Source organism: Eubalaena glacialis, chromosome 19 (assembly GCF_028564815.1).
Source record: "Eubalaena glacialis isolate mEubGla1 chromosome 19, mEubGla1.1.hap2.+ XY, whole genome shotgun sequence".
NCBI lineage: Eukaryota > Metazoa > Chordata > Mammalia > Artiodactyla > Balaenidae > Eubalaena > Eubalaena glacialis.
In genome coordinates, this window is record NC_083734.1 from 42,258,671 (window position 1) to 42,285,698 (window position 27,028).

A 27,028-nucleotide genomic window follows, 5' to 3' on the forward strand; every position below is an offset into this window, starting at 1 on the left:
TTCGGCTCAAAGCCTTGAGAAGCTCCGCCCCGGCTCCTCCGGACCCGCCCCTCCCTCCCAGGGCCAGCCTCTCTCGACACAGCGGCCAGAAAATTTCTCCGTTCTTCAAAGGCTACGCGAGGTTCCGGATGAAAGGACCAGACAGTCCAGGTAGGAGTTTCAAAGTTTATTTCACCATTCCTTAAGCGGTTAGGTACAAGTACAATGGTACAGACGACTGGACCCCTACAATTCAACTCAGATGGTCAAGACAGATCCCGTCCCAAATCAACCGAATTAATTACACACACCCTGCCGCTCAGCCTCTACCCAGAAGCCCCCATAAAAACGTTTTAAATAATAAACAGGCTGGTTGGCTTGCAGTCTGAATCCTGGCTTATTTAACAGCATTCAAGAGTTACACTGTAAATAAACATCATTATGGCCAATGATTAATTTAAATCACCATTCATTATAATACCAAACCAGGTTAAGTAATACTATTTTACTATCCTTCCCCCTTCAGGCTGGGGGTCAGATTCTTCTTTTTCTGCAAGTAATTTTTATGACTAAAATCTGTAGTGTTTTTTGTTACCTCTTTACCAGCTGTACCCGAGACTCCCTTCTGTAAACAGTGAGGACCAGGACCCCTGTAAGCAAGCTCCTTCCCACTCACTTACCCTGGGGTTAAACCAAAACTTTTTCAGTGCGTTTGCTCCCATCCAAGTCTTGTAGAACACCAGCCTCTTTTTCTTGTTTTAAGTTCTCTTGGACAGATTTCAAACATTCAGGAGGCCATCAGGATTTCCTAAGCCTCACACCCACTCATTTGCCCACCCCTGAACTTTACTGAGATTCACGCAGGAGCCTGCCTTTCACTTTTCTCATGTTCCTATACACCCCCGCCCACTCTACTGTAAATAAGACCTGCCCCCTGACATAAAGAAAAAAGATAACTGTTAAACTTACTTTTCCCTTTAATAGAAGAGCTTCTTTCCTTCTTTATAGGATTAGCAAAATATTTCACACTACCTAAATTTTTTCCCTTAAATAAAATAAAATGTATGCAAAATTGCTACAATAGACACTGCTCAACAGGTGCTGGTGGGTTAATGAGCACACTCCCTGCTCCTTTTTCAGAAGTGCAGAGACCAGAAGGTGGATATTCTTAAATGCATCACTGGGGGTCTTTAGAAAAACAACAGTGCCGGTTACTAAGACTTGTAGGGGAACGACTTTCTCCTTGAGAAGGCAAGAGGAACAAAATTCCTATCGCGCCCTGGGTGTTATTTTAATACCACACAGCTAAGAAGCTTGGGATAGGTTAGAAAAATTATGAGAATAATTCTTGAAAACAACTTCCAAGGTTAACTTCTTTTATAAACTGACAATTAACAGATATCCTCATAAAAACATCCACATTAAGCAAAGAAAAATACTCAACTTCAATACAAGCAGAAAGAAAAATGGTTCTATAGGAAGTTTAAGTTGCACTTTTCAATGCACTAAAACGGAGAAGAGTTTTATCCAGATCAATTGAAAAATGCTCTTCCTACAATTCATCTAATGTCTAAAGTGAAAATTTAAGTTCTGGCCCTTGATTTGCTCCAAAAAATACTGCAAGGCAGGTATTGTCTTGATAGTTCAATGATGGGCTCTATGTAGATTCATCAGATTAAAAAATAAGCAAGGGCCTCCACCCCACACCCCAAAAACAGAATAAAGATCGTCTCTGAGCAGCAGGCAAAGTTATTTAATACGAGGTCACTCCTCAGTAGCGGTGGCTATACCAGTCGTTGTTGTTGATCTGAAGGAGTTCTGTCACAACCTGCAGGATGTTGTAATTGTGTTTCTTCAGCAGCCTTAGGTTTAGCTGCCTGTCACAGAATCCCATTTCAAAGAGATGGGACATCAGGGCTGCTGTCTGATCTTCGGAAACTATTGGCTGTGTAGAGTCAAGAAAAGCAGAACAACATTTTTTGTATAATTTGTGTTTATCTTGTTAAGTCATACTAATCTTCCAGATTTATTCAAAATACTAGGTAATTAGGTGCAAGGCCATGACACTCCTGTCCAGCCAATACTAATGGGTCTTCTGAGGGGATCAGAAGGGCTGGGAAGCCCCTGCTTTGCATTAGGTACGTTTGCACCCTAAACCAGGTGACTAATGAACTGTCTTTAGAACTAGATGAAGGAAAAGATGCTAACGAACTCTGGAAACCCTGTGAAGTTAAAGGTAATCATGACGATGGGGCAAGAAGAAGCAAGAGAAGAGATGGTAATTGGAAGAAAGTATGGGAAATTGGAAGAAAGTATGGCCAGCGCAAGTCTTAACCACTGGACCACCAGGGAAGTCCCTCCCACGGGTCTTAAAATAAAATCCAAATCACTTAACAGCATCCCACCTACATCATTGGTCTTTTCTCTTCTTGGCACAAATTCAACTTCCAGGTTCATATTTCCAAGTCTCTGTACTGGCTACTCTGTCTACAATGCCCTCTCTAACCCTCTCTCCTGGCACACACTCATTTTGTCCTTTAGGACTGAGTTCAGGCGTCATCTACCAGGACGCCTTCCCTGGCCCCACCATGGGGCCAACACCAGGCTGAGGTGTTCCACTGGTCTAAGAACACTGGCCTTACACTGCACAGTAAATGGTCTTTTTTTCTTAATAGAATGAAAGATTCTTTAAGTTCTATAGTGCTTTGCAATTTTCAAAAGTTTCACAGATAACTGTCTGTTTGCTTATTTCCCACTGTCTCTGGGCAGGAACTGGTGTCTGATTCACCTTGTAGGGCTGGCACCTAGGAGAGTGCCCCCCACACAGTAGGTCCGCAACCAACGTTAGTTCTTTTTTCTCTCCTCCCTTAAGTAACTTAGCCAAAGTCATACAGCTGGAAAGTGGCAGAGTTGTGTGTTAATTAAAGACTAAACTTAAAGCTCATGCTTTCTATGATGCCATGCTACTCTCTCCAACCCAGGCAGACGCCACTGTTTTCACTGGTGACTTGGATTTGGTTCAGGAAAATAAAACATACACTGACCTGTGCAGTGACTGGTGGTCCAGCAAACAAGGCCTTGTATGCAGAGGCGGCAACAGACAAAGCCCCCTTCACCAGCCCTCCAGCAATGCTGCTCCCGTGGTGGTGCCTGCGGGGAAAGCCAAATTGTCTCCCTAAAGAAACGTGAATCGTTATCTTCCTACGGATAATCTGGGCTCTAATCCTGGGAAGAAAATAAGATTTCCCTGAGAAAAAAATCAGATGTAAAATGAGAGTGTGATTATTTTCCTATGAGTTTTATAGCTACAAATCTGGGCTTGATGTAGGGCCCAGCTCTTACTGCTGCAACATTGGGCACTGCAGGAAACACATCACTCTGGTTAGCATGCCAGCTTTCAGCCCCAGCTGAAAATTAATGTGGTCAGCAGCACACTGAGGTACTGGCAGTCTGCATGCTCAATTATCATCTCAGAGGAAACACCTTCCAAAGGAAATGTGATTTTCTGAACACTGTACGTAGGGAGGAGCCCACCTTGACACTGCTCTGAGATGACTGGGAGCAGAGAGGCAGGTATGCCTAAGAAAAAGTTATAAAGATGCACAGTGGGCTGGGCCTTCCTGCCTTCTTCTCTGGTACTAAGCAGGAGTTGAATCTGAGGGAACTTCCTCCTGGTCTGGAATGTGAACACTCTTAAACATCAACATTAGCCCTCTGCTCAGTGTTGCTCACAAGCTTTAGGAGAAATGAGAACAAGAAGGAATGATGGCTCTCCTTCTCTGCTCTCGGCAGGTGGCACATGCTCTGAGAGGCTCGTTTAAGCGGAGGCAATACTAGGGTATCCATCTGCTTCTGAAGAAGAGGCTGCACAAGTAAGACCCAGTTACCTTGAGTGGTCATAGCTCTTCTGTCTGCTGTTTACAAGTCCTGATGAGCCTCTGAGCTCTAAAAGCAAAAGAGCTGTTGGTTAGATGCAGCATCCATAAACACCTGGTGTTTCCTAACTCACAGCAAGGCTATTTTTGAGGCAGATGGCAATCTGATTACGTTTAAAGTCTTTTTTTTTTTTCTTTTTAAATATTTGAGAAATTTTGCAGGTGGTTTAAGTAAATGTTAAAGAAAACTGTCCAGAATGCAATGCAAGGTGACTGTTTAGTGAATCAGAAAAATTAATTCTATAATCCTATCCCAATAGTTTATTAGTTCTTAAGTACTTTCAGGTTTTGTTTTTTGAGGACGAGAGGAAAGCGACTTTGAGGGTCTACTCACAACTTCAAAGTGCTATTCTCTTTATTTTGTAGATAAGGAAAAAGACCTTCAGGTCTTAGAACCCTGCTGAACCACTGCAAGGTCACACGGTGAAGAAAGGTGGAGCTGAGGCTGGAGCCTAGACTAGTCTGGCCCCAAAGCCTGTGTTCTTTCCACTATAGCACAATGCCAACCTCTATGGGATCTCATTTAATAAATATTAAGCTAGAAGATAGAACAAAAGAGTATGAGGGAGGAGCACAGAAAAAGTCAAAGGGCAAGTTTCTAAAAACTGCCAAGAATCACAAAGATAGAGTGCCTATTTATACCTGGTTCCATTAGAAAGGAGCACAGAAAAACAGAAAGCTCAGGCTGGTCATTACCTCCTCTGCTCTGATCAGGGACTGAAGAAACTTCTGGTACGGTAACTGGTAAATCCACTCCTGGGGAACCATGATGCTGTGCATACGGAGGACTCCTTTCAGAAAGACACAATATTGAAAGTAAGTTGAAAAGGCGCTTACGGTAACGGTGGAGAAACAGTAAACAGAGCACAGCAGTGCCAAATTCTCTACAGAGGCTTCACATTTCTGATCCAGATCACATGTCTGAATTTAGGGATCAGGTGAGAAGGGCTCATTCTTCTTCTGGTTTTCCTCTTCAGCCACAGTCAAGCTAGAAAGACTGGCTTCAGTCTGGTCACTTCCCCCTGTATCAAGTGGTGCTGATAAAAGAAAATACCTAGCTCCCTGGGAGAATGTTTTAAATTATAGTCAAGGCTCCACCATTTTCCATACTGTGAGAGAGCAGTGATACAGACAGAACCAGTAGAGAAAAATAGTAACTTCTATCTGGTTTTGTAGTATATTTGTTTCCGTAACAGATTAAACTTCTTATTCTACTTTGTTTGGATTAGTATGAGAATGAGTTTTTGCTGCCTTTGCCCATGAGTCAACAGAACAGGGAGGAAGGTCCAGGGATGTTTGTGTTTAAAAACTGGCTCTCAATGATCGAAACATAAGTAGATAGATTATACTCAGATAATTAAGGTTAACTAAAGCAAGTATTTCTTTAAATCCAGAATACACAAATACTGGGAAGTACAACTTTTATTCATCAGACTTTACTATGGGAAATAGTCTCTTCCCCTGCTGACAAAGAAACAGGTTTTGAGATCAGGTTGAGTCCTCTCTCTTTATTCCACCTCTGGAGAACAGCCCAGCAGAGCGGGGTGTGGATGGTACCTGGGCAGCCGTGGCGGAGGCCCTACCACCTCTGGGGTCAGGGGCACTGTGTCCAGAGTCTGTGAGGTCATAAGGATGTCATTGATGCTGTGCCCCTGTGGCTGGTTCTCCCCTCCAGGGGGTCTCTCCCCAGCCTCGACTGGTTCCTGCCCAGCCTCAACCCCAGGCTCGCCTTCAGCCCCTCGCTCCAGGCCTGGCTGTGAGAGGGCAGAGCTGTACATGGAGTCCCCCAGGGGGCGGCTGGTGTCAAAGCACTCGGGCAGGATGATGATGTAATCCTCCGAAGAAGCAGAGGACTGACTCTGAACTTCATCTTTGAGCTCATCCTCCTCCTCCTCCACGACAGCTTCTTCTTCAACAATACGGACAATCTCTTCCCTCTCGTCTCCAAGTGGTCCCTCTTTGGGTGAGGCAAATTTCACTAAAGGATGAAAGCAACCAATTTTAAAGTATAAGCTAAAAGCAGCCCCTGTGCTACCCTTACCCCACCAAGCCTTGTAGGTCATGAGCTGTAATTCTGAAACCCAGAGGACAGGGACAAACCAGAGGGAAGGGCTGCTGAAACCATAGTCACGGCCATATTCTAAACCTGCGCAAAGCCACATAGAACCAAAGTTCACAAAAACAACATCGGCAGAAACATCGAGGCTTCTGAGAACACTGTGAATCTTAAAACAAGGAGGCCTCATCCCTTTTCCTCTTCACGTGATGGTTAACATACTGAGATGGGTTCAAATCAAAACTGATATACTAGCTAACAGTGCTATAAGAAGAGAAAATGTTTGGTGGTAAATACTGCAGGACTGTATGACTACTTTCCTCCTCTTCTTTGCGAAGTAATGAGTAGTCATGATAGAAAATTGGCAAACATGGATGAGGAAAAAAAAAGGAAATAAAAAAATACCTATAATCTTATCAGAGATAACTACTGTGAACATTTTGGTGTAAGTCCTTCCAGACTTTTTTGTTATGCATTTGTACACAAGTATGTGTGAGGAAATACATATATTTTTAAAAATATACAGTTTAAATATATATATATAAATGAAAAAGTGAGATAAATCATGCTTAAAAGTATAGGTCAAATTTCACTATAATAAACACAAGACATTTTTTCACATTATTTTGATGTAGTAGAATTTGAGTTTTTGGATAGTACTTGAAATACATGACAGTGGTTCTACCTATCTGACATCTAGAAATTTCTGCCACAAAGAAATTTATTACAGCAGAATTTAACCTTGAGAAACTTAGTCTGGTGCTCCTGTTTCTGCCCACTATTTCCTGACTGCTGCCCTTGGAGAAAGGAGACAACTCAGCTGCCAGTGGGGGGTCTCTGCTGAGGGGCTCTGTCAACTTACAAGAAGACTTCTTACTGCAGAATCCAGGCAGTACAACTGGCTGCTGTTCCTCTGTGGCATACAACTGAAATTCTGCCCCTGGAGGAGTACAGAAATGAGTTATGGTAGCTGCTTTGCTCCTGATGCTATAAATAAAATCGTCAGGTAGCCTATGTAGAGCCCAAAGAAACAACCATGATCCGAATTCTAACAAAGATCCCGCTATCTCCACTCTCAGTAAAGAAGAGCACTTCTATCTGCTCAGGTCTGGCAATCACAAGTCAGGCGTCACCTCAATTTGGGACGGGTGGGGGGTGAATTCAGGGACACTCACTGTGTGTGGACTTCTGTCTGCAAGGTGGTTTGTGATCTGGGGCAGCATCCAAGGTAAGGGATCGGATTACAGTCTCACACACGAACTGGGTCCCACTCAGGTCATCTTCTGCTTCCTCCACTGAAGAAATGTTCTCAGCCCTCTTCTTTACTGACACTGTGGAATCTGAAAAAGACATGAACTTGTCTGCAATTGGTGTTTAAAGTGTTGAAGATCTTTCTCCAGTCATGTACCCATGCTGATGCGATGCCAAGGAATAGCTGCTATCGGTGCCATGTGAAGGTGAGGAAACTTCAAAAAATGAGATCCTACAGAAAACCCACTCACACACCAAGGTAAGATTAGTAGGGGGTATGTGTAACAACAGGGTGTGGTATGGAAGGGGAGGATGCAAATACTTTACAAATATTTAACCCCTTACCAGGAAGTTCTTTAAATCCCGCCCCTTCACTCTCTTCCTGTATCTGCCCCAAGCCTGGCTTCTCTATTAAAGGACTGTCATGTGGCAGAGGAGACATGCAGGGAGTCATATCTGGAGAATGAAGACAGGAGAACCATCAACCACAAAAAAGCATCACATCATCAACAGTCAGTGTCCAGAAGCAGCAGCTCATAGGCTTCTTGCCTCCTGCATGGCTAAAATAAACCCAGGTACACTTCAAGGCGTTCTAAAGAATTTCTCCAGACCATTAGGCACACAAGTATCTCAGACAGATCCATCAATGCAGAAAGGATCATAAACGGTTGTTTGGCTTTGGAAGACCATGGCCAAGACACAGAGCCATGAATGCAAAGAAACAAAGGGACACAAATATCCAGAGAAAAATGGAGAAGAGGGTCCCTTTATGGTGGGGAAACTTTGCACAAACTGGTATTGTTGCCTCTGACAACAGGGAGAGGAAGGAAAATGAACCAATGGGTGCAGTTTTAATATCACATTGTGGGAGAAATCCTTGCCAACTATTTCCTCAGAATAAAATACTAACTACCAGAGTCAGGGCTGCAGTATTTTGGGGCCTGTTAATAAAATAAACAAGGTGGACCGAGTGACATTCTTACCCACAGGGGTGTTGTGGGGCACTCTCTCCAACTCTTGGACAATATTTATATCCAACAGCTCAAAGGACAGCAGGTCCTGAAAAAAAAGGCGCAAGGTTAGGCTACTCATAGCACACGCTAGAGCCGTGTTTTGTCTTGATGGGTCCTGCAGGCCATTGAGTTCTGTATCATCCCAGAGTCAACTCTGTTCAAATTCATGCCTCACCTCAGTCAAGTGAAAACAAGAAGAGTTAAATGGGAACTAGGCATCCAAATAACCAAATGGCAGGAAAGAGAGCAAATGCAGTGGGGGTGAAGGTGAACCAGTTAGGCAGAAAAGAAGAGGCAACTAGAGGGAAGTTGTGGGAAGCACAAGATAAGTTCCCAATTCAAAGACGAAACATTTAGTTTAGAAGCCTGCTTCCACTGGTGATGATTTTGCCATTCAGTGCATCTGACTAGATCAGAGTGGGCATATCTCTAACTTCCTGGGCACCACCTATGGCTCTACCACCTTTTCTTCAACAAGTTAAGAACTCTTTCCCCAGGGCTTTCTGTCCCTCGCCCCTCAAAGTGCTCAATCTTCCACCTGGGCAGTCAGAAGATCCACAGATGGGATGTAGAGCTCCCTCTCGCTGGCAGCATTTTTGGCCTTCTGTGGGATGCAGGTTCCTGTCCCTTCTGTCTGCTCAGTTGTTTCACCAGGTGGAATTTCTTCTTTAGCCGGAAGAAGAGCTTCCTATGGAGAGAAACCATTGGGACACATTTTAGGCCCTCAACAGAACTCAAAAGGCAAACTGACGGATGCCTCCCTAAAAACAAAAGCACTGCATGTATTAAAACTTTTTGTTTTGTTATAATTTTAGACTTATAGAAAAGTTGCAAGAACAGTACAGAGAGTTTACTAATTACCCCCTTCACCTAGCTTCCCCTAATGACAATAGCTTAGATTAACCATAAAAACAACAGTCAAAACCAGGACGTTAACACTGGGTAACTAAATTTAAGCAGTAAACAGGGAAGCTGCCTTAAAAAACTGTGCAACAAGTAACAATCAGGCTAAGACTTCATTAGTATTTAGGAAATATACACAAGGGATATACAGGAGAGATGACTGTTAAGCAGCAAAGGCCATCAGCTCAGCAGGTCCACAGGCCAGGCAGCCCTGCTTTCCCTCGTGCAGCACAGGGGTGGCCACACATCACTACAGAGAGACACGAAAGCATTGAGGGACGCCTGCACCAAGATCCGAAGGACATGCAAACAAAGCCCCTGAGGACTAGGCCCAATACAAGCATACTGATGTGTTCGAAGGAGGGGAGAAGCTGGCCTCTCCAGACTTCTGGAAGAACCACCGGCTGTGAGTGGGCTCTTTTGGTTTTAGTCACCCTTCCAGTGCTCACCTCTTGCTGGCAGGTGAGATCATCACCTTTGCTTGAGCTGATCATGCTCTTTTCAGCGTTATCAGGGCTCTCTGTGGAGGGGAAAGGATCCACTATGATACTGCACCAGACCCGAGGCCCAAACTGCTGGCCTTTGTGAGAAAGACGCCAATGGGAAGTGTATGTTCCCTCCAGGGTTGGGGCAATGAACTCCACAGACACAACTCCCACATGGCCAGCCTTTAGGCAGGGAACCAAAACATCCTTCTTTTCTGTAGAAGCCAAAGTCAGGTTTCCCCACATGAACTTGAGCTGAAAAGAATAGTGACAAGAGAAAGAAAGCCTGTCAGTTAAACACACTGCCACCTCAAATCACTTCATCTTCACGTTTTGTGGGGAAAAATACCTTTGTGTCCGTACTCCACTTTACATTTCCTGTATTTTTCATCCTCCAGTGTTTGATAAACTTGGTTCCTGGCTGGAGGTGAGTCCCATCAGGCAAATTCTCATCCACAAATGCTGCACTGAGGGTTGGCATAACTGAGGCACAGGGCTGCAAAGGGAGCCTGAACAGAAATTCAAATATTTAGTCACTTGTTGCTGGGTGTGATGTCTTCTGAATACCCAATACTGTGGTTTGAGACGCAGACAGTGACCCTGGAGGATGTACCAATGCATTTGCCTTAAAAATAATACTAACAATGGGAATCCCCTGGCGGTCCAGTGGTTAGGACTCCGTGCTTGCACTGCAGGGGGCGTGGGTTCAATCCCTGGTTGGGGAACTAAGATCCCGCACGCCAAAAACAACCCCAAAAAACAACCTCAAAAAACAAAAGAAACCCAAGGGGACCTGACTCCTAAGCTAAAAAACTATGGTGAGGATAACTAAAAGGGTCCATAAATTAACTAAAGAGTTGGGCTCTTAAAATATTTGCTTCTTTTGCTTCAAATCCAGACTGCCTCCAGTGAAGAGAGGTCACACCAGCCAGTTTCTGAACCTTACTGGTTTCTGTTTTTCTGAAGAAGGCAACAAAGCAAGTGTCAAAGATAACTACCAAACCACCCTTTAAGAACACTAGGATCGGAAAATGGGAAGTTTTAAGGGCTTGGGTGTTAAGGGTTACCAATAAATAAGACAGAAGTTGGCTTAAGTTCCAGTTTTAGAGGGCTGGACCTAAAGTCCTGGCTCCCGCCCTGGCCCTGGGCTTACACTGGGGTGTTAGACTGCAGCAGGCTCTCGGGTCGGCCCAAAGGAGACTTGGGGCTCTGGAGCCCATGGATCGAATTCCACAGATGAATCTTCCTGTGGAGTTTAAGCTGCTTTTTAAGTTCCTTGACCTCTGCTTTACGCTGTTTCTTCTCAGCTCGCAACCTTTGCTTTTCTGCTTTAAGAAAGTTCTTGTCAACCTGTTTCTGGAGCCTGTGAGATAAAAAACACAGTCTTAAAAAACAAATCTCACAAACAAATCTTGAAGCTATTTAGGAACTTCCCTGGTGGTCCAGTGGGTAAGACTTTGCGCTCCCTATGCAGGGGGCCCGGGTTCAATCCCTGGTTGGGGAACTAGATCCCGCATGCATGCCGCAACTAAAAAAAAAAAAATCCCACACGCCACAATGAAGATCCTGAGTGCCACAACTAAGAGCCAGTGCAGCCTAAATAAATGAATAAATATTAAAAAAATCTTGAAGCTGTTTTGAGCCACCTGTGGTCTCCATCAGCGTCAGCTTCTAGGTTAGTTTCTTAATTTCTTTCTGTAGTTCTCATTTCCATCTCATTAGCTTTGGAGGATAATTATCCCCGTCATTGCACATCAACTGGAAAGGAGTGGGAACTAAGGAGACTATTTGTTTTTTTGTTTTGTTTTTGGCTGCGCCATGCGGCATGAGGGGCCTTAGTTGCTCGACCAGGGATCGAACCCGTGCCCCCTGCTGTGGAAGCATGGAGTTCTAACCACTGGACTGCCAGGGAATTCCCAGGAGACTATTTGTAGTTTTGTGATTCACACCCTGTCACCAAAACCAAGAAACCAAACAGAGAACAAGCATCCCATGCACATATGGTTTTACCTGGCCTGTTCCAGAGCAGCAGGAAGACGAGGAGTAGAGAACCTCGAGTGAGAGAAGGGTTCAGAGGAACCCACAACAGGTCTCCGCAACTTCAGCAGGACATGGTTGGCGTCATGGGCATATGGCCCCGATTCACAATCTTCACAGATATTGTAGGATGGGCAGAGGCTGTGAGGAAAAGAAAGGCACAGTGGGAAGTACCTGAGGTTGGGAGACAGGGACCCAGACTTCCGTATTTGCTCTATTACCAGCTAGGTGGGAACCTAAGCACATCACCCATCCATGCCATGTCTCAATCCTCATGAATAAAATGAGGATAATAACACTTCACCTGTATCTATTTCAAAGGACAATCTATGGGAGAAAACGAGATATGAAAGCATTTGGAATACGGAGATAATCCTTGGGAATCCAATTTTGTTTTGGGGAACTTAATTTTGGCTCTTTTAATTCAAAAGTATATATGAACACCACAATCTGAATACCCTTCAAATAGTTATTTTCTCTTGTGGGTGAAGAGTAGCTTGTTTCCAATCCAGAGCTGCTATGGATGATGGTCAGAGGTAAGCACACCCTTTACCTCCCAGAATGCTAGAAGGCCTGCCTGCTCTAAGTTCTACGAAGAGCTATTCATTGCCAAGTTACTGCTTTACCTGCACTGGTAGCGCACACCAACGATCCTCCTTTGGCAGCTGCCGCAAGCAATATGCCAGTTGAACTGGTTTTCTGGCAAAAACAGTGTTTCCTCTGAAATGGGCATTGAGACTTCTGAGGGACGGGAACCCAAGGATGGATTCTGGAGGATAAGCTTCTCACGTAATTTCTGTTCAAGCTTCTCAACCGTTTCTTTAACCACTTGCTCTCTGAACTAGAATACAGAGAAGACGGGGGAAAAAACCCCTCAGTTCTAAGACTGGAAAAAGGCATGAAAATATCAAATAGACCTGAAACCTCACCATCTCTGGTATAACATAAGAGCATAATAAACAGATAATAGCTACTGAATGAAGGGACAGAAACAAAGCAAAAAAAAAAAAAGGTCTATTCCTTCCATAGCTAAACTGGTTCAAATAAAATACCAAAAAATCCACTGATGAGTAAATTTCTAACTCTTCCTTCTCAAGCATAGAAATTTGTCCCTTTCCCTTACATCCTTAGAATTAAACTCCCCCCTTTTTCTAGTACATTTTTGCGAAAGCTAGGAACTTTCTTGACTGGAACTGCTCTAGTTTGGATATTATTAGCTACTACTCTTCATTCACCTGTACCAGAGGCAGCAGCCATCTGGATTTAGCTTTCTGTTTCTTCCACATTCCACCTGTTCCAACACTGCCGCTAAAACCCAAGCCAGAAAGAACACTCACTGTCTCTAGGTAGCTTGTGAACCAGTCTGGGGGCTTGTCTTGAGGCTGGTCTGCGTCACATGGAGCAGGTGGAAACTGCTGCAAGTAAACACAATCGGAGATAGTTTTTTTCTTTTTCTGTTTAAAGTAAATCTCCTGAAATGTATTACTTTGAGGTTTCTGTTGCCAAATAATATATGGTCAAAAAAAATGAGCATGAAAGAGTATAGGAAAAACCGAAGTCTTTATGTCACCCTATTCATGTTCCTCTCCAGAAGTAACCACTGTTACTAGTTTCAAAAAGTCAGATGGAGACAGTCACAACAACTCCCAAATCTTTGATGAACAGCTCAAATCTTAGACTAGAGACAATGAAACATAGGTTAGAAAAATCAGAGACAGGTCCATTCCCTTCGTACCTGTGCTGCAGGCTCCTCTGGGGTCTTCATGTCTGATCCCAAGACTCTCACCAGTGAAGAATAATGTGCAAGTGGCTTCTTCCCTGTCCTTGCAACTGGTCGTTTCTCTCCTCCAACTGGGGGTGGGGCTTCGTAGACAACACGATAGCCTTCATGGACTTGCATCTGCAGTTGGTTTCCCTGCTTAACTGCCATCTGAGAGCATATGTTATGAAATTAAAAACAATATTGTGTGATTCTCCTTTCCTAAATAAAATTTCAAAGACATCTAAACAGAAGAGTTGTGGTAAAATATGCTGGAAAATATCAGAATTCATGCTTCTTTTATTAAATCAAATGACAAATATGTTAACAGTCTGCTGTTTCTTTGCCAAGAATGTTAACTAGGAATGGTTTTGTTAAAAACAAAAGGGTTTTAGTGTAGCTCTTCATTAGGTGAGATGTTTTCATTAATTGGGTTACTACTTTTCTGTTTAATTTTTAAAATTTAAGTGTAATTGACATATATTAGTTTCAGGTTACAACATAATGATTTGACATTTGTATACATTGTGAAATAATCACCACAGTTTGTCTAGTTACCATCTATTAACTGGTTTTTATGTAGGACTCCACTTACGGATTCTAATTTCAACTTTTCAAAAGTCAATTCTAGACCCGGGAAACTTAAAGCTATGTCCAAAGTTAAGCGTCTACCTTCCCACTAAGAATAGTATTTTGGAAAGCATGCTTAAGTGGTCACCTGTTTTTGAAGAGCATCTTCTTAAATATCCTATTTTGAAAACTCTACTTCAAGGAGCATTTGAGATTCCATGAAGGTGCTCCAGCGTCCAAGAAGAGATTAGGGGGTCAAGTCCGTGGGGTTCTAGTTCCTCCCACTTGTTACCCAGTGACAAGATTTGTTCTTCCTTTATCTATTTTCACACATTAGACTTCTTAAGATTCCACTTAAAAACAGCATTCCATGTCCAAAAAGTCTGAAAGCTATTATCTTAGGTCAGGGATCAGCAAACTTTCTTTTTTCTTTTTTTAATTGAAGTATAGTTGATTTACAACGATTCAGGTACACAGCAAAGTGATTTAGTTATTTATATATATACATATATATATTCTTTTTCAGATTCTTGTCCATTATAGGTTATTACAAGACACTGAATATAGTTCCCTGTGCTATACAGTACATCCTTGTTGTTCAGCAAACTTTCAGTTTTTTTTTTAAGTCTTTATTGAATTTGTTACAATATTGCTTCTATTTTTTTAATGTTTTGGCGTTTTGGCTGTGAGGCATGTGGGATCTTAGCTCCCTGACCAGGGATCAAACCCACACCCCCTGCATTGGAAGGCAAAGTCTTAACCACCAGACCACCAAGAAAGTACCCAGGAAACTTTCTTAAAGGGCCACATAATAAATATTTTAGGCTTGCAGGCCATTCAGTTTCTGTCACAACTACTCAACTCTGCCATTGCGGCACAAAAGTAGCCACAGACAATACATGATGAATGGGCATGACTGTGTTCTAATAAAACTTTATTTATAAAAATATGTGGCCAGGGTGATGCTGGCAGCAAGGTGGCAGACAGGGATTTTTGGGACACGCAACAAAGGAGTTTTATCGGCAGGATTCAGAAATAAGAATGTGAAACAGAGCACGTGGCGACCTAACCATCAACCATCTGTAGGCCTTCGTGGGGAAAGTTCGCGAGGGAAGGCTTTACATTTTGAAGAAAACTAAAAAGTCAGAAAAATTATAAGAAATTGCTACGGCGGGAAATGAAGGCTCAAACCTCACAGGAATGGAAATTCACAGATTTATATCCTGATCATCTGAAACACCTCTACTTAGATGTAGAGGAAAGACTCAGGAAGCCACCTAGAAAAGTTGACCAGTCCTTATCAGAAGAACAAATTGACCAGCCTTTGTAAGAAGAAGAAGTAGATCAACCTTTGCCAGAAGAGCAATATAGTATTAACCAGACTTTGTCTGAAGAACACTGCAGCTTTGAGCAGCCTCAGCCAGAAGAACAATGTAGCATAAGAGTAAATTCTCTTGCTATTCCAAAGAAAAATAAAAAGAAAACATCAAATCAAACAGCACAGGAAGAACGTGAACAGGTACAAGCTAAGCATGCTATTAAAGAACAAGAATTAGGAGGAAAAAAGAGAGAGAAGCAGCTCAAAGGCTCTACTAAAAAGGGCCAGTATTATCTTCTTTTTGTTTTTTGGCCGCACCACGTGGCTTGCGAGATCTTAGTTCCCCAACCAGATACAGAACCCGTGACCTCGGCAGTGAAAGCTCGGAGTCCTAACCACTGGACCAGGGAATTCCCACCAGTATCTTCTTTAAAAACAAAAACAAAATTAAATCAGACATGTCATCCTTAAGGGTTAAAATATCTGCTGGCTATTAAGTTCTCTTGAATATGTACTATACCTCCTAACAGTTAACTAAATTTGTCAACAGAAACTGGATTGCTAAGCTATACTGAATATAAAATGTCCAAATATTTTGTTTTTGTAAAAGCAAATTATCTATATATACTCTACATAATGTGATTTCTCTTCCTTTCTTAATTATAAAATATTGGCTAAATTCCCCATGCTGTAAAATATATCCTTATAGCTTATTTATTTTATATATAGTAGTTTGCACCTCTTAATCCCCTACCCTTCTTGTCCCTCCCCACTGGTAACCACTAGTTTTTTTTCTGTATCTGTGAGTCTGTTTCTTTTTGTTATATTCACTAGTTTATTTATTAATTAAAAATATTTATTTGTTTATTTATTTGGCTGAGCCGGGTCTTAGTTGCACCATGTGGGATCTGTTCCCTAACCAGGTATTGAACCCGGGCCCCCTGCATTGGGAGTGCAGTCTTAGCCACTGGACCACCAGGGAAGTCCCTGTTTTACTTTTTAGATTCCACATATAAGTGATAACATACAATACTTGTCTCTCTCTCCCTGACCTATTTCTCTAAGTTACATCCATGTTGTTGCAAATGGAAAAATTTCATTCTTTTTTATGGCTGAGTAGTATTCCAGCGTGTGTGTGTGTGTGTGTGTGTGTGTGTGTGTGTGTGTGTACACATCTTCTTTACCCATTCATCTGTTGATGGACACTTAGGTTGCTTCCATATCTTGGTTATTGTAAATAATGCTGCTATGAACATTGGGGTACAAGTATCTTCTCAAATTAATGTTTTTGTTTTCTTTGGATATATACTCTGGAGTGGAATTGCTGGGTCATATGGTAGTTCTATTTGTAGTTTCTTGAGGAACCTCCGTACTGTTTTCCACAGTGGCCACCCCAATTTACATTCCCACCAACAGTGTAAAAGTGTTCCTTTTTCTCCACATCCTCGCCAACATTTGTTATTTGTGGTCTTTCTGATGATAGTCATTCTGATAGGTGTGAGGTGATTTTGTTTCTTATTTATTTGCCTCTAAAGGAAGGTTGGCCTGGAGAACTGAAAGAACCTTCTATTTGAGTGACATGTTCAAGCATATAATACTTTTGTATCGTATTAAATTCAGATGAAATACAATGTTTACAAAAAATTTTAAATGTATATATATACACACATACATATATGGCCAGCTTGCCAGCTATAGTTTGCCAACTCCTATTCTAGACCACAAACCAAGAAGCTTTTTCTAAAATATTTGGTAGAGTCTGCGGAAAAAATTGCTCAAGAAACAACTACAATGAACTGTGTCAAAATATAAACATGTAATTTTAAGTATTATATGCTACTACAGAAAAAAATGTATGTAGAAAAAGTCTTGCTTCCTAGGGCAAGACAGGCTTATATAAACTCTAGACTGCTGAGATCCAAAATTTCTGACAGAATAGGTAAACTAATAGTGGCTGTGAGAAAGGTAAAAGAATTCTGAAGTTTTTAAAAGACTTTTTTAATGAAACTACTGTAGCTTCTGAATATGGAAAAGGAAAAGACAGAAGAGTTGGAGAAGAGTAAAGGGGTGTTGGGAGACATCATGTTAGAATAGCTTAAAAGCAAAGAGGAAGGGCTTCCCTGGTGGCGCAGTTGTTAAGAATCCACCTGCCAATGCAGGGGACACGGGTTCGAGCCCTGGTTCAGGAAGATCCCACATGCCGCGGAGCAACTAAGCCCGTGCGCCACAACTACTGAGCCTGTGCTCTAGAGCCCGCGAGCCACAACTACTGAAGCCCGAGCGCCTAGAGCCCGTGCTCCACAACACGGCTAATGGAATTCAGAATTCAGAAGCCACTGCAATGAGAAGCCCACGCATCGCAAAGAACAGTAGCCCCCGCTCACCGCAACTAGAGAAACCCCATGTGCAGCAACGAAGACCCAACGCAGCCAAAAATAAGTAAATAAAATAGATAAATTAAAAAAAAAAAAAAAAAAAAGCAAAGAGGAACTAGGAAGACCACGTGAAAACTGGGGCAGAGGGAAATTTTTTGTTGTTGTTGTTCTGTATTTTTTAATAAAGTTTGTAATCCAATGGACACACAAAACAAAACTACGCTGAGAAAAAGTTTCATAAATTAATAAGTGTTAGGAAGTTGGGGGAGAGGTCAAGGTCACAGGAAGAAGGGAAGCCAGTCTTTTGTACAGGCTTTTTATGTGTGTGTGACACTTCCAAATTGTGGGGGCAGGGTCCGTGCTGTAACGAAGCGCACTTATACAAATGAGTGACAATACAAAGTCTGAGTATGAAAATAAGATTTTCTCTGAAAACACATTTTTGGCACAGATTAAAAAAAATGTACGTTACGGAATTTGATTTTTAAGTCAGTATTATATATATTTATATATACACACACATCCCAAGTCCTGCGGAGGGAAATTACGAAGCATGAAAAATTACTAACAGAGACGGGTATTTCAACTAAGAGAAACCAGGAAAGGGCCTGAATGCCTAAAACCAAGAGACTGGCTGGTAAATGAGGATTTCTGAGTAAAAACCAAGAAGACATTGGCTAAACTTTTGAAACAAGTGGCACTCAGAATAGCAATTCTGACCAAAAACCAGGAAGGGTAAATCCAGCTCCTGATTTTAAAAAAAATCCTGCCTTTCCCTCCCTAGACAAAAAGTGATTATGGAAAATGGCTTAGCCTGGATTAGAAGTTCAAAAAGGATAGTCAGTGAAAGGTCAGCTTAGCACACCTTAAATAAGTGACCTTGAGGAATACTGTAATTCATCACTGACATACAAGAGATTGTAACTGGATGGTTTATAACTTAAATTCTTCCACATTATAGTGTAACATTCGATAGGGAACAGATGAAGGAAGGAGATAAAAAATGTGATCCAGAAAGCATCATTTCAGAGAGTTCTTTCAATTTTGAAATGCCAGTACAGTGGCATCAAGACCAGCAATGAGATGCAATGATACTGGAAAGAATCTTTATATTAGGAGGTACCTTTTGCTGCGTGGTATGCTGAACTCATCATAGTCTCCCTAAAAATGGGTTTTGCTGTGTTTATAGTCATTAGTTTCTCCACATGGCTAATGGAATTCAGGCTCAAGTTTTAGTCCAAAAACATTTTAAAAATTATTTGAAAATAAGATGAAATGATCATTACCTTAAGTGCTTCTTCATATTCTCCTAAAAGGACAAAAATATACATACTGTGATTTTTTTACCAGCCCAAAAGATTCTATTAAGCACGGACAATTCTTACTTCTAAGAATTCTTAGCTTACAGTCCTTACACATGAACAGCTACTACCTTTTTGCTGACAAATTCCCTTCTCATCCCATCATAAATAGAAGCTACCTGTAGATTAGTTCTCCCCCTTAAATCCCTCTCTCTGCTACTAGAGTCTTCCAGTTACAAAAACTCAATCCAGCTCCCTCACACTAGGCTTAGTGAAGCTCAGGATTCAAGGAAGTTCAAGGATGATGTTAATACTATCATTTCAGCTGGTTAAAATAAGCTTCTGGGGGCTAGCCTGGGAACCTAATCTTCAAATATAACATTGCTCCTGTGGGAAAATGCACCCCATGCTCTCAAAAACCAACCATCTTATTTATAACTTGACTTTAATATATATACCAAATCAAGGACAAAAGCAATACCAGGAAAACAAGTTAAATGTGTTGAATTGGGAAACATGTTTTCAAAACATTAGCATCTTAAATATAAGAGAACCTCTCATTAAAGCTGTCCTTTGGGTCCAATCAAGGCACCAACCTATACACAAAAAACTGTTATAAAACAAAGATCTCCTATGTAACTAATACCTATGGGTAAGTGAGTGCATTTATTGCATACCAAATTCTACTCTAAAATAAATACTGCAACAAGATTTGAATGGAAATGGAAATGCCAATGCCTATGACCAGATTAAGGCTTTTAAATAAAGCTGAATAGGTTCTCTTAGGGACTCACCTTGACTGTTGATGGATACCTGTAAAAGGAAAAAAAGCAACAGTGAATTATAAACCTCTCATCAACTGAGCAATTCAGCATATCCAGTCTCACAGGATAGATATAAAACCTCAGGTCAGGCGTTCAGCTTTTCCAGTATCTGAACTAAATGTGAATAATTAAGTAATTTTACTGCTTAACTATTATATCTTCCTTTATTTCAGGTAGTTAAGAAGCAGCATAATATAGTGGCTAGGAGCCTGGGCTCTGGAGCCAGAGGGTATAAAGTATGTATATCAGAGGGTATGAGTAGTACCCTACTCTGTTACTTCTAAGCTTTTGTGCCTTTGGGCAAGTTACTTAAACTCTCTGTGCCTCAGTTTTCTCATGGGTAAAATAGAGATGATGATAATAGTACTGTTGTTAGTCTGACACATTGTAACCACTCAATAAGGGTTTGTGATTATTATTTTTATTACTAGAAACTAAGTAGCAGCTTGTGATATAGTTGAACATAAGATCACTATATAGTTTTAAAAGTTATCTCTCAGATTTTCTTCTTCAATGTCGCTTCCCTATTTCTCAACTCCATCTCAGATGGCACAAATCAGCTTAGAACATGCAATTAACAAATATGTTTAAACTCCTACACAAATGAGATAAACACTATTCTGAACTTTTTGAGCTCCACATCCCTCTTGAGAAATAAGATCCCTATTCTGGATACCTGGTCACGGGTACCATAATATACTTTACCTCTTCATTTTCCTCATCCAGGTATTTTATTTGAATAGTGTTCAAATCAAATGAAACTTTTACCTGCAAATGAAATGTACACACTATATGATCAACTTATCAAAAAGGCAGGTTGTAATAGAACCCTAGAAGTCATAAAATAAAGGATGGACATATTTCACTACATAAAAATTAAACATTTTACATGGTTTAAAAAAAAAACAAAGTCAAAAGACAAACAATAGACTGGGAAAAATATTTGCAAATCACGAGAGACAAAGGGTTAATATCTGCAATGCACAAAAAGCTACTGCTAATCATAAGATCTTAACTGGTAAAAGTGGGCCAAAATCTACAGAAATTTCACAGAAGAAATCAGATATGCCTAACAAATACATGAAAAGATGTTTAACCTTAATGGTAGTCAGAACAACCGAAATTAAAGCAATGAGATGTCATCTCAACAGAATGGCAAGACAATTTTTAAAGCTGTAACATGCAATGTTGGGGAATTCCCTGGCAGTCCAGTGGTTAGGACTCCGGGCTTTCACTGCCGAGGGCCCAGGTTCAATCCCTGGTTGGGGAACTAAGATCCCGCAAGCCCCGCATTGCGGCCAAAAACAAAAACAAAGACATCCAATGCGGATAAAGATCCAGGGCACTGTCATGTGCTTCTGTGGGGTCCTACCATTGTTCTGCAAAGTATGTAGCAGTATCTATGAAAATTTAAAGTCACACGCTTGGTGACCCGTTAATTTCACTTTGGGAAACTTTATCCTATAGAACAGTGTATACGTTATATATACAAAGAGGGATCTCCTATAGTTTACTTTATAGTGGTAAAAGGAAAAAAAAAAAAAACAATCTTTTGGAAATTGAGGCATTATGCTAACTGAAATAAATCAGACAGAGAACTACCGTATAATCTCACTTATATGTGGAATCTTAAAGACAAACAAACAACTCATAAACTCATAGATACAGAGAACACATTGGTGGTTGCCAGAGGCAGGGAATGGGAGGTGGATAAAATGGGTAAAGGTGGTCAAAGGTACACACTTCCAGTTATAAAATAAAGTCCTGGGGATGTAATGTACAGCACAGTGACTACAGTTAATAATATGTACTATATTGTATATTTGAAAGTTGCTAAGAGAATAGATCTTAAAAGATGTCATCCCAAGAAGAAAACAATTGTAACTGTGTGTGGTAATGAATGTTAACTAGACTTACTGTGGTGATCATTTTGTAATATACACAAATATAGAATCATTACGTTGTATACCCGAAACTAATATAATGTTATATGTCAACTATATCTCAATTGAAAAAAAAACACAAAAAACCCTAGAAACAATTTTTCAATAAGGGATGGTTAAATTGTTGTATAACACCACCAGGAGCTTGGATCCTTGTCTATTCATTGAGAACTGTGTCTATAATACAGGCTGGGTAAAAAAAAGCAAGCTGTGGAGTTACTCAGTTTTCCTGGGTATCACTCATGTATACAGGAGGTATGCATGTTAGTAAATCACTACTTGTTTTTCTCCTGTTCTTTTGTTTTGTTTTGTTTTTTAAAAAGCAAGTTGTAGAATAATGTTCATAGTATGGTACGATAACTGTATGAACATGGAAAATATGGGAAGTACATACAGGGCTGTTAACACTGGTTACCCCCAAAGAGGCTGGAATAGCGGGTGGAGGGTGTGGGGAGTGGAGGGATATTAATGTTTTCTTTATATATGTTTGGATTGTTTCACTTCTTATAATGGGCATGTATCACACTTTTATAATTTAAAATTTACAACAAAGAAAAAAGGCAAGCTGTCAGCTCATTTAACTACTAGGAAAAAAAAGACAGCTGTGTTTGATTTTCAGATCATTTGACAAACAAGATCCAACTTTCTGGATAACCATCTGTCCAGGGTAGTATAAAGAAATATTTCCTGGAAGACAGAGGATGAGATCAGATCATCTTTTGTGGTCTCTCCACCATTTCTTTTCCTTTTTGGTTACCATAACACATAACCAGAGAAAAGTAGGTTTTTACCAACCAGGTCAAACTAGGTTTTTACCAAAGAGTTTCATTAGACAAACACAGTTACACAGGAAGTAAAACATTCACTACTGCAAATCAAACAAAAACAGAAGAGTACAAAGGGCAAACCAAGAAGAGGAAAAGCACTAACAACAACGAAAGTGATAGATGAGCTGCTGTCTGAACACCCGTGCAAGTTTTTCCTGCTCAACTTTGAGATATTCATCCTCTGACCTAGCAATAAAAGCAATCGATCAGCTCTTGCAAAACACAAATTATATCCTTGGTGGTTCAAAAACCACAGTAACCTATCTGCTCTCAAGCAAGAGAACATTCACCTCAGGCCTCGCTCGTTAGGGTGGAGTCCACACCAATTCATTCCTCAGGTTGTTTCTAAAATAAACAGGATTTCTAAGTCCTATCTCACTTAAAAAAATAAATTTACCTTTCCTTTCTAAACTCCTCAGAACGAATTTGTTTGTTTCCTCTACCAGGGCACATCTCCTATACAAATCCCAAGCCCCTGTCAAAAATAATTTTCCGAAAGGCCCAGAAATGGTAAATAGGACAGACTTTACAGCTAGGAAGCACAGCTAAAGATAGCTACCTCTGGAAAAAATATTTATGCTTAAAGGATGGAGAAACAAAACAAAATAACACTCACCATAGCTTCCACATCAGCCCATGTTGTATTTTCTGGATCAGAAACTAGAAAGCTTTGAGTTTCATTTTTAAAAGTCACATTTAGAGTAACCTGTGGTTCCATGCTGTGGGGCTAGAGAAGAGAGGATGGGTGAGAGAGAGAAAACACATTAGAAAGAGTTCTGTAAACTGCATAAACATTCATTCAACAAATACTTGTGAGGACCTAATACAGGCTAGGCTAGGAGGACACAGCAGTGGGTGTGAAGATAATGTCCCTGCTCTTCTGCTATTTACAGTCTAGTGGGTGGTTTAAAACAAATCTCACTGCCATATGTTTGCAGAGAGAATGTAAATTTTGGCTACATTCACAGAAATCATCTAACATTTGTAAAATCCTTTAGGATTTTATGAACTTTATAATGATTGCTTAATTAAACAGATACCTACTGTTACATATTTACTAGTAGGTTACCAAGATGAGTAAGTGTAGGTCTCTACCCTTGGGGAATTTACATTCCTAAAGCCTGAAAGTGATGGTCTATATTTTTCTTGGAAAAGCAGCCCTTTCCTAAATTGAGCAACCAAGGTTCTCTATTAGATCCATTTAACAAGTTAGAGGCTGAACCACTCGCCAAGAAACTATACAGGGGTAGCATTCAATAACCTTCATCGAAGTTCATGTGTTTTGTTTTGTTTTTTTTTGTAGGCTACTTTTTTTCTTTTATGGAGAATTTCAAACATACATAAAAGTGGAGAGTAGTGAATACCTAACTACAATGATCAACTCAAAGCTACCCTCACTTCATCTATACCCTTCCATCCCCCCAATATGGATTGACTGTAGTCAACTAATGTTTTAACCAAACTCATCTCATCCATAAAATAATTGAATATTTACCTCTAAAAGGTAAGAATTTTAAGGATTGATTACTTACGAGTTGTTAGATTGGTTTTTTTATGACTTTATGAAAAAATAGTTTGTTTAAATCTAAACATAAGTTGTAATGAAAAAGGCCAGCTTTTTTATATGTTCATATGTTTTTTTAAAAACATATTCATCAATAAATCTTGACTAAGCATCTACAAAGAGCCAGGTTCTGCTCCAGGCACAGGACATTGGAGAGAAACAAGATTAAGTCTCAGGAGTTTACAGTGTAATGAGGGGAGGGATCACAGGGGTTTAGAAGAGCTGGGTTCCAGACACAGCTCTGGCACATTACTAGCCGTATAAGTGTGAGTAAGTCTTTTAACCTCTGAGCTTCAGTTCCTTAATCTGTAAAATAGGTCTAAGACCTCTGCTTTGCTAACCTCACAATGTTATCATAAGGATCAAGTAAAAATATGTATGCTATTTCTTTGAAAACAGTACTCAAATATAAAAGTGATTATCATAATAAATCAGGGCCTGAAATAGTCCTGTTTTCCACAGTGTAACGAACTGCCCTGTGAAACAATACAATTGTCATTAAAAAGGATCTTGAACTCTCTGAGGATCAGGGATTTTTTTTTTTAATCCAAAGACAATCATTCTCCTACATTTTCCATTCTTTGTCTCTACCTAGAGCCAAGTTCACCACCAAAATAGTTTCTAGCACCAATCCTGCTGACATCTAGTATTTCATTCATATGGAATGCAGTTCTTGGGGTCCTTAAAATTTGGACAGAACTCCTGGCAACTCCCCAGAATCTTGGGCAAAAAATCAGGGAGGTTAAGTGACTGATTCACTCAGCCAAAAGTGGATATTCTAAAACACATTCTCACTTTTCAGCTTCTGAGAAATACACTTTCACACTTTTTAAAGTCCAAAAGGAAACTAATCTTCTTTGCCTTTTCTCAAATTACACAGTTGGAAATTAGTTTAGATACTTTGGAGCTCATCCAATTGGTTGGCTGGTGAGGAGAAAACAGGAAGTGGGAGATTCTAGTTTAGCTGGACCATATCCAGGTCTTCATAAAGAGCTGCCTATTTCTGTTTGCCTTATATGTGAAAATTCTTTCAGCAAGAGCATTAGTCTTGAACTTGTGGAAATACCAAAGCTATGGTTAGTACCCTCTGTCCCTGTAGTTAGTAAAGTCAGGTAGCTGGGGCCTCGGCCTTCAGCTTTCATTAACTGGCATTATATTAAGTTCATGCCACTGGCTCATCTTTGCTTGGCATAAATCAGCTTTTCCTCTATGTCGATTTTTCCAGGATATCAAAAATCCCTTTAATGAATCTGACCTGGGAACCTGAGCTTTGATTACTATCTCCACCGGAGGCCTGTACAAGCTATCCTGGAGTTAAAATGTGTGACCTGAAAGCTGCGTGTTCGATAAAAAGGAAAAACGGTGCCTTTCCAATACCAGAGGTCCCTGACCAAGGAGACTTCCTTATGAGGTTCCCCAAAAGTGGGATGAGGAGGAGTAGGAGGCTGTGTGGGTAGTGTCATTTTTTTTTTTCCCTTGAAAACTTCATCCTAGTCTTCCACTTATCTTTTCCTGGCACTCCATGTCCCCAAGACAGTATCACCAACCCCTGAAGACTCTCTCGTTTTCTTTGCCTAGGCCCTCTTTGTGCTGGGGAGTCTCGGCGTCCTTCAGCAGAAGCCAGGCGTTCTAAGCCACGGACCCGCCATCCCTCCGGTGGTATCGGCCCCCTTGGCCCCTCGGAACACGAACGGCTCTCCCATCCGGTCACTGAAAAGATCGGCTGCCCCCAGACACGGAAAAAGTCGCCCCTCTTCTTTGCAGGCTTCCTCCCTTGAACTTCCCCAAGCCCTCTCAGTGCGACGTGACACCACCCCTAGGTAACCGCAACTGCTTCCTTACCAGCTTCCCGCCCCCGGGGGGCGCCTGCCCGAGGCCAGTGCAAGAACCGTCCGCAGCCAGCTCTGGGGCTATCCCTGCGGGGTGAATCTAACATGGCGGAGAGAGACAGGGCCTAGTCCCCTGCGTCTGAGTTTCCGACAAGATGATTGGTTCTTACCACTTGTCCCTCAAAACTACCACCCCACAGATTGGTCGAAGATGAGTTGGCGGAGGCGTGGCAGGAGCAGCCCGAACCTCACAACAACAACAAACACTGGGGCAAAGGGGCGGGACTACGCGTGCGCAGCCGTGGGCCGATTTCCCCTTCCCAGGTTAAAAGCTGCGCCCGACCTTAGGTCACCGACCTTAGAGGACGACTTGCCGGAGACTCGCGGGGATGGATGGGAATTGTAGTCGTTCTAGGATTTGTAGGTTCTTTAGCCTATTATCCGCTCTCAAGATACTAAAACATAACACTCCAATCCATATCTGTTGACGTGCATAAGCGGGCGGAGCTCTTCAATTTGTCAACTGGGCTGTCGTGAGACTCATGCCCGCTTCCCGTGTCGGAAGCTCCTCTCCATAAGACTACAGTTTCCAAGGGACACTGTGGCCAAGGCCTTTCGATCCGCAATGCATGCTGGAAATCGTAGTTTTCCCCCCCAACCCTTTTATTTACCAAAACTGGAGACTTACGTTGCGACGGAAAGGGTGAGGGAACGGGGCCTCTTCCTGCGACTCTTTTAGGCACTATCTTGCGCTCATATTCGGGCCTCAGGTAGCGATTCCGACCCTAGTACAGCAATCACTGTGACATAATTAACATAATAAGCCGCAACTGGAAGCGTAGAAGTAAGGGGTCAGGCGCCTGTTAGAAAACTCGAGCAGAATTCGTTCTCTTCCGTCTCTTTCTAATTACGTAACGCAGGGAAAGAATGGGTGACCACCCCGAGAGACAGCTCTTTCTGTTCCGCCCTTCCGTAACGTGTTTCGTTCTCGCGTTCTGAGAGGCTCTCGCTAGGCGCAGCGGCCGGTTTCCGTGGCAACAGGAAAGCGCGGGAATTACA

At 41.4% G+C, this 27,028-nt stretch overlaps 1 protein-coding gene across 3 annotated transcripts; it reads right to left on the reverse strand.

Moving 5' to 3' along the window:
* Positions 1 to 151: 151 nt before the first annotated feature.
* Positions 152 to 26,828, reverse strand: NBR1 (NBR1 autophagy cargo receptor). 3 transcript variants are annotated; one of them, XM_061175843.1, is made up of 22 exons: positions 26,658 to 26,828; positions 23,193 to 23,303; positions 20,512 to 20,574; positions 19,777 to 19,795; positions 18,968 to 18,990; positions 13,395 to 13,589; positions 12,997 to 13,074; positions 12,286 to 12,500; positions 11,633 to 11,800; positions 10,776 to 10,985; positions 9,972 to 10,131; positions 9,587 to 9,877; positions 8,773 to 8,922; positions 8,205 to 8,280; positions 7,567 to 7,677; positions 7,146 to 7,310; positions 6,833 to 6,910; positions 5,472 to 5,892; positions 4,611 to 4,705; positions 3,867 to 3,924; positions 3,024 to 3,129; positions 152 to 1,924 (listed from the first exon to the last, which is right to left on the reverse strand). In XM_061175843.1, the coding sequence occupies exons 2-22, from the start codon at positions 23,292 to 23,294 to the stop codon at positions 1,751 to 1,753; spliced, it is 2,958 nt and encodes a 985-aa protein (XP_061031826.1). In that variant the 5' UTR covers positions 23,295 to 23,303; positions 26,658 to 26,828; the 3' UTR covers positions 152 to 1,750. The 3 variants fall into 3 exon arrangements, with proteins under 3 accessions (XP_061031826.1, XP_061031827.1, XP_061031828.1); XM_061175844.1 differs by lacking the exon at positions 26,658 to 26,828 and adding an exon at positions 25,983 to 26,073 and having other exon boundaries at positions 12,997 to 13,071; XM_061175845.1 differs by lacking the exon at positions 26,658 to 26,828 and adding an exon at positions 25,983 to 26,069.
* Between the last annotated feature and the right edge of the window lie 200 nt (positions 26,829 to 27,028).

Bases quoted from the DNA above. Each gene is read 5' to 3' on its own strand.
- NBR1 (XM_061175843.1), bottom strand. From the start codon at position 23,294: ATGGAACCACAGGTTACTCTAAATGTGACTTTTAAAAATGAAACTCAA. The intron at 13,590-18,967 runs GTAATGATCATT...ATATGCTCTCAG, and splicing joins AATATGAAGAAGCACTTAAG to ATGGCAGTTAAGCAGGGAAA. The intron at 5,893-6,832 runs GTAAGTTGACAG...TTCATCCTTTAG, and splicing joins CTGCAGTAAGAAGTCTTCTT to TGAAATTTGCCTCACCCAAA.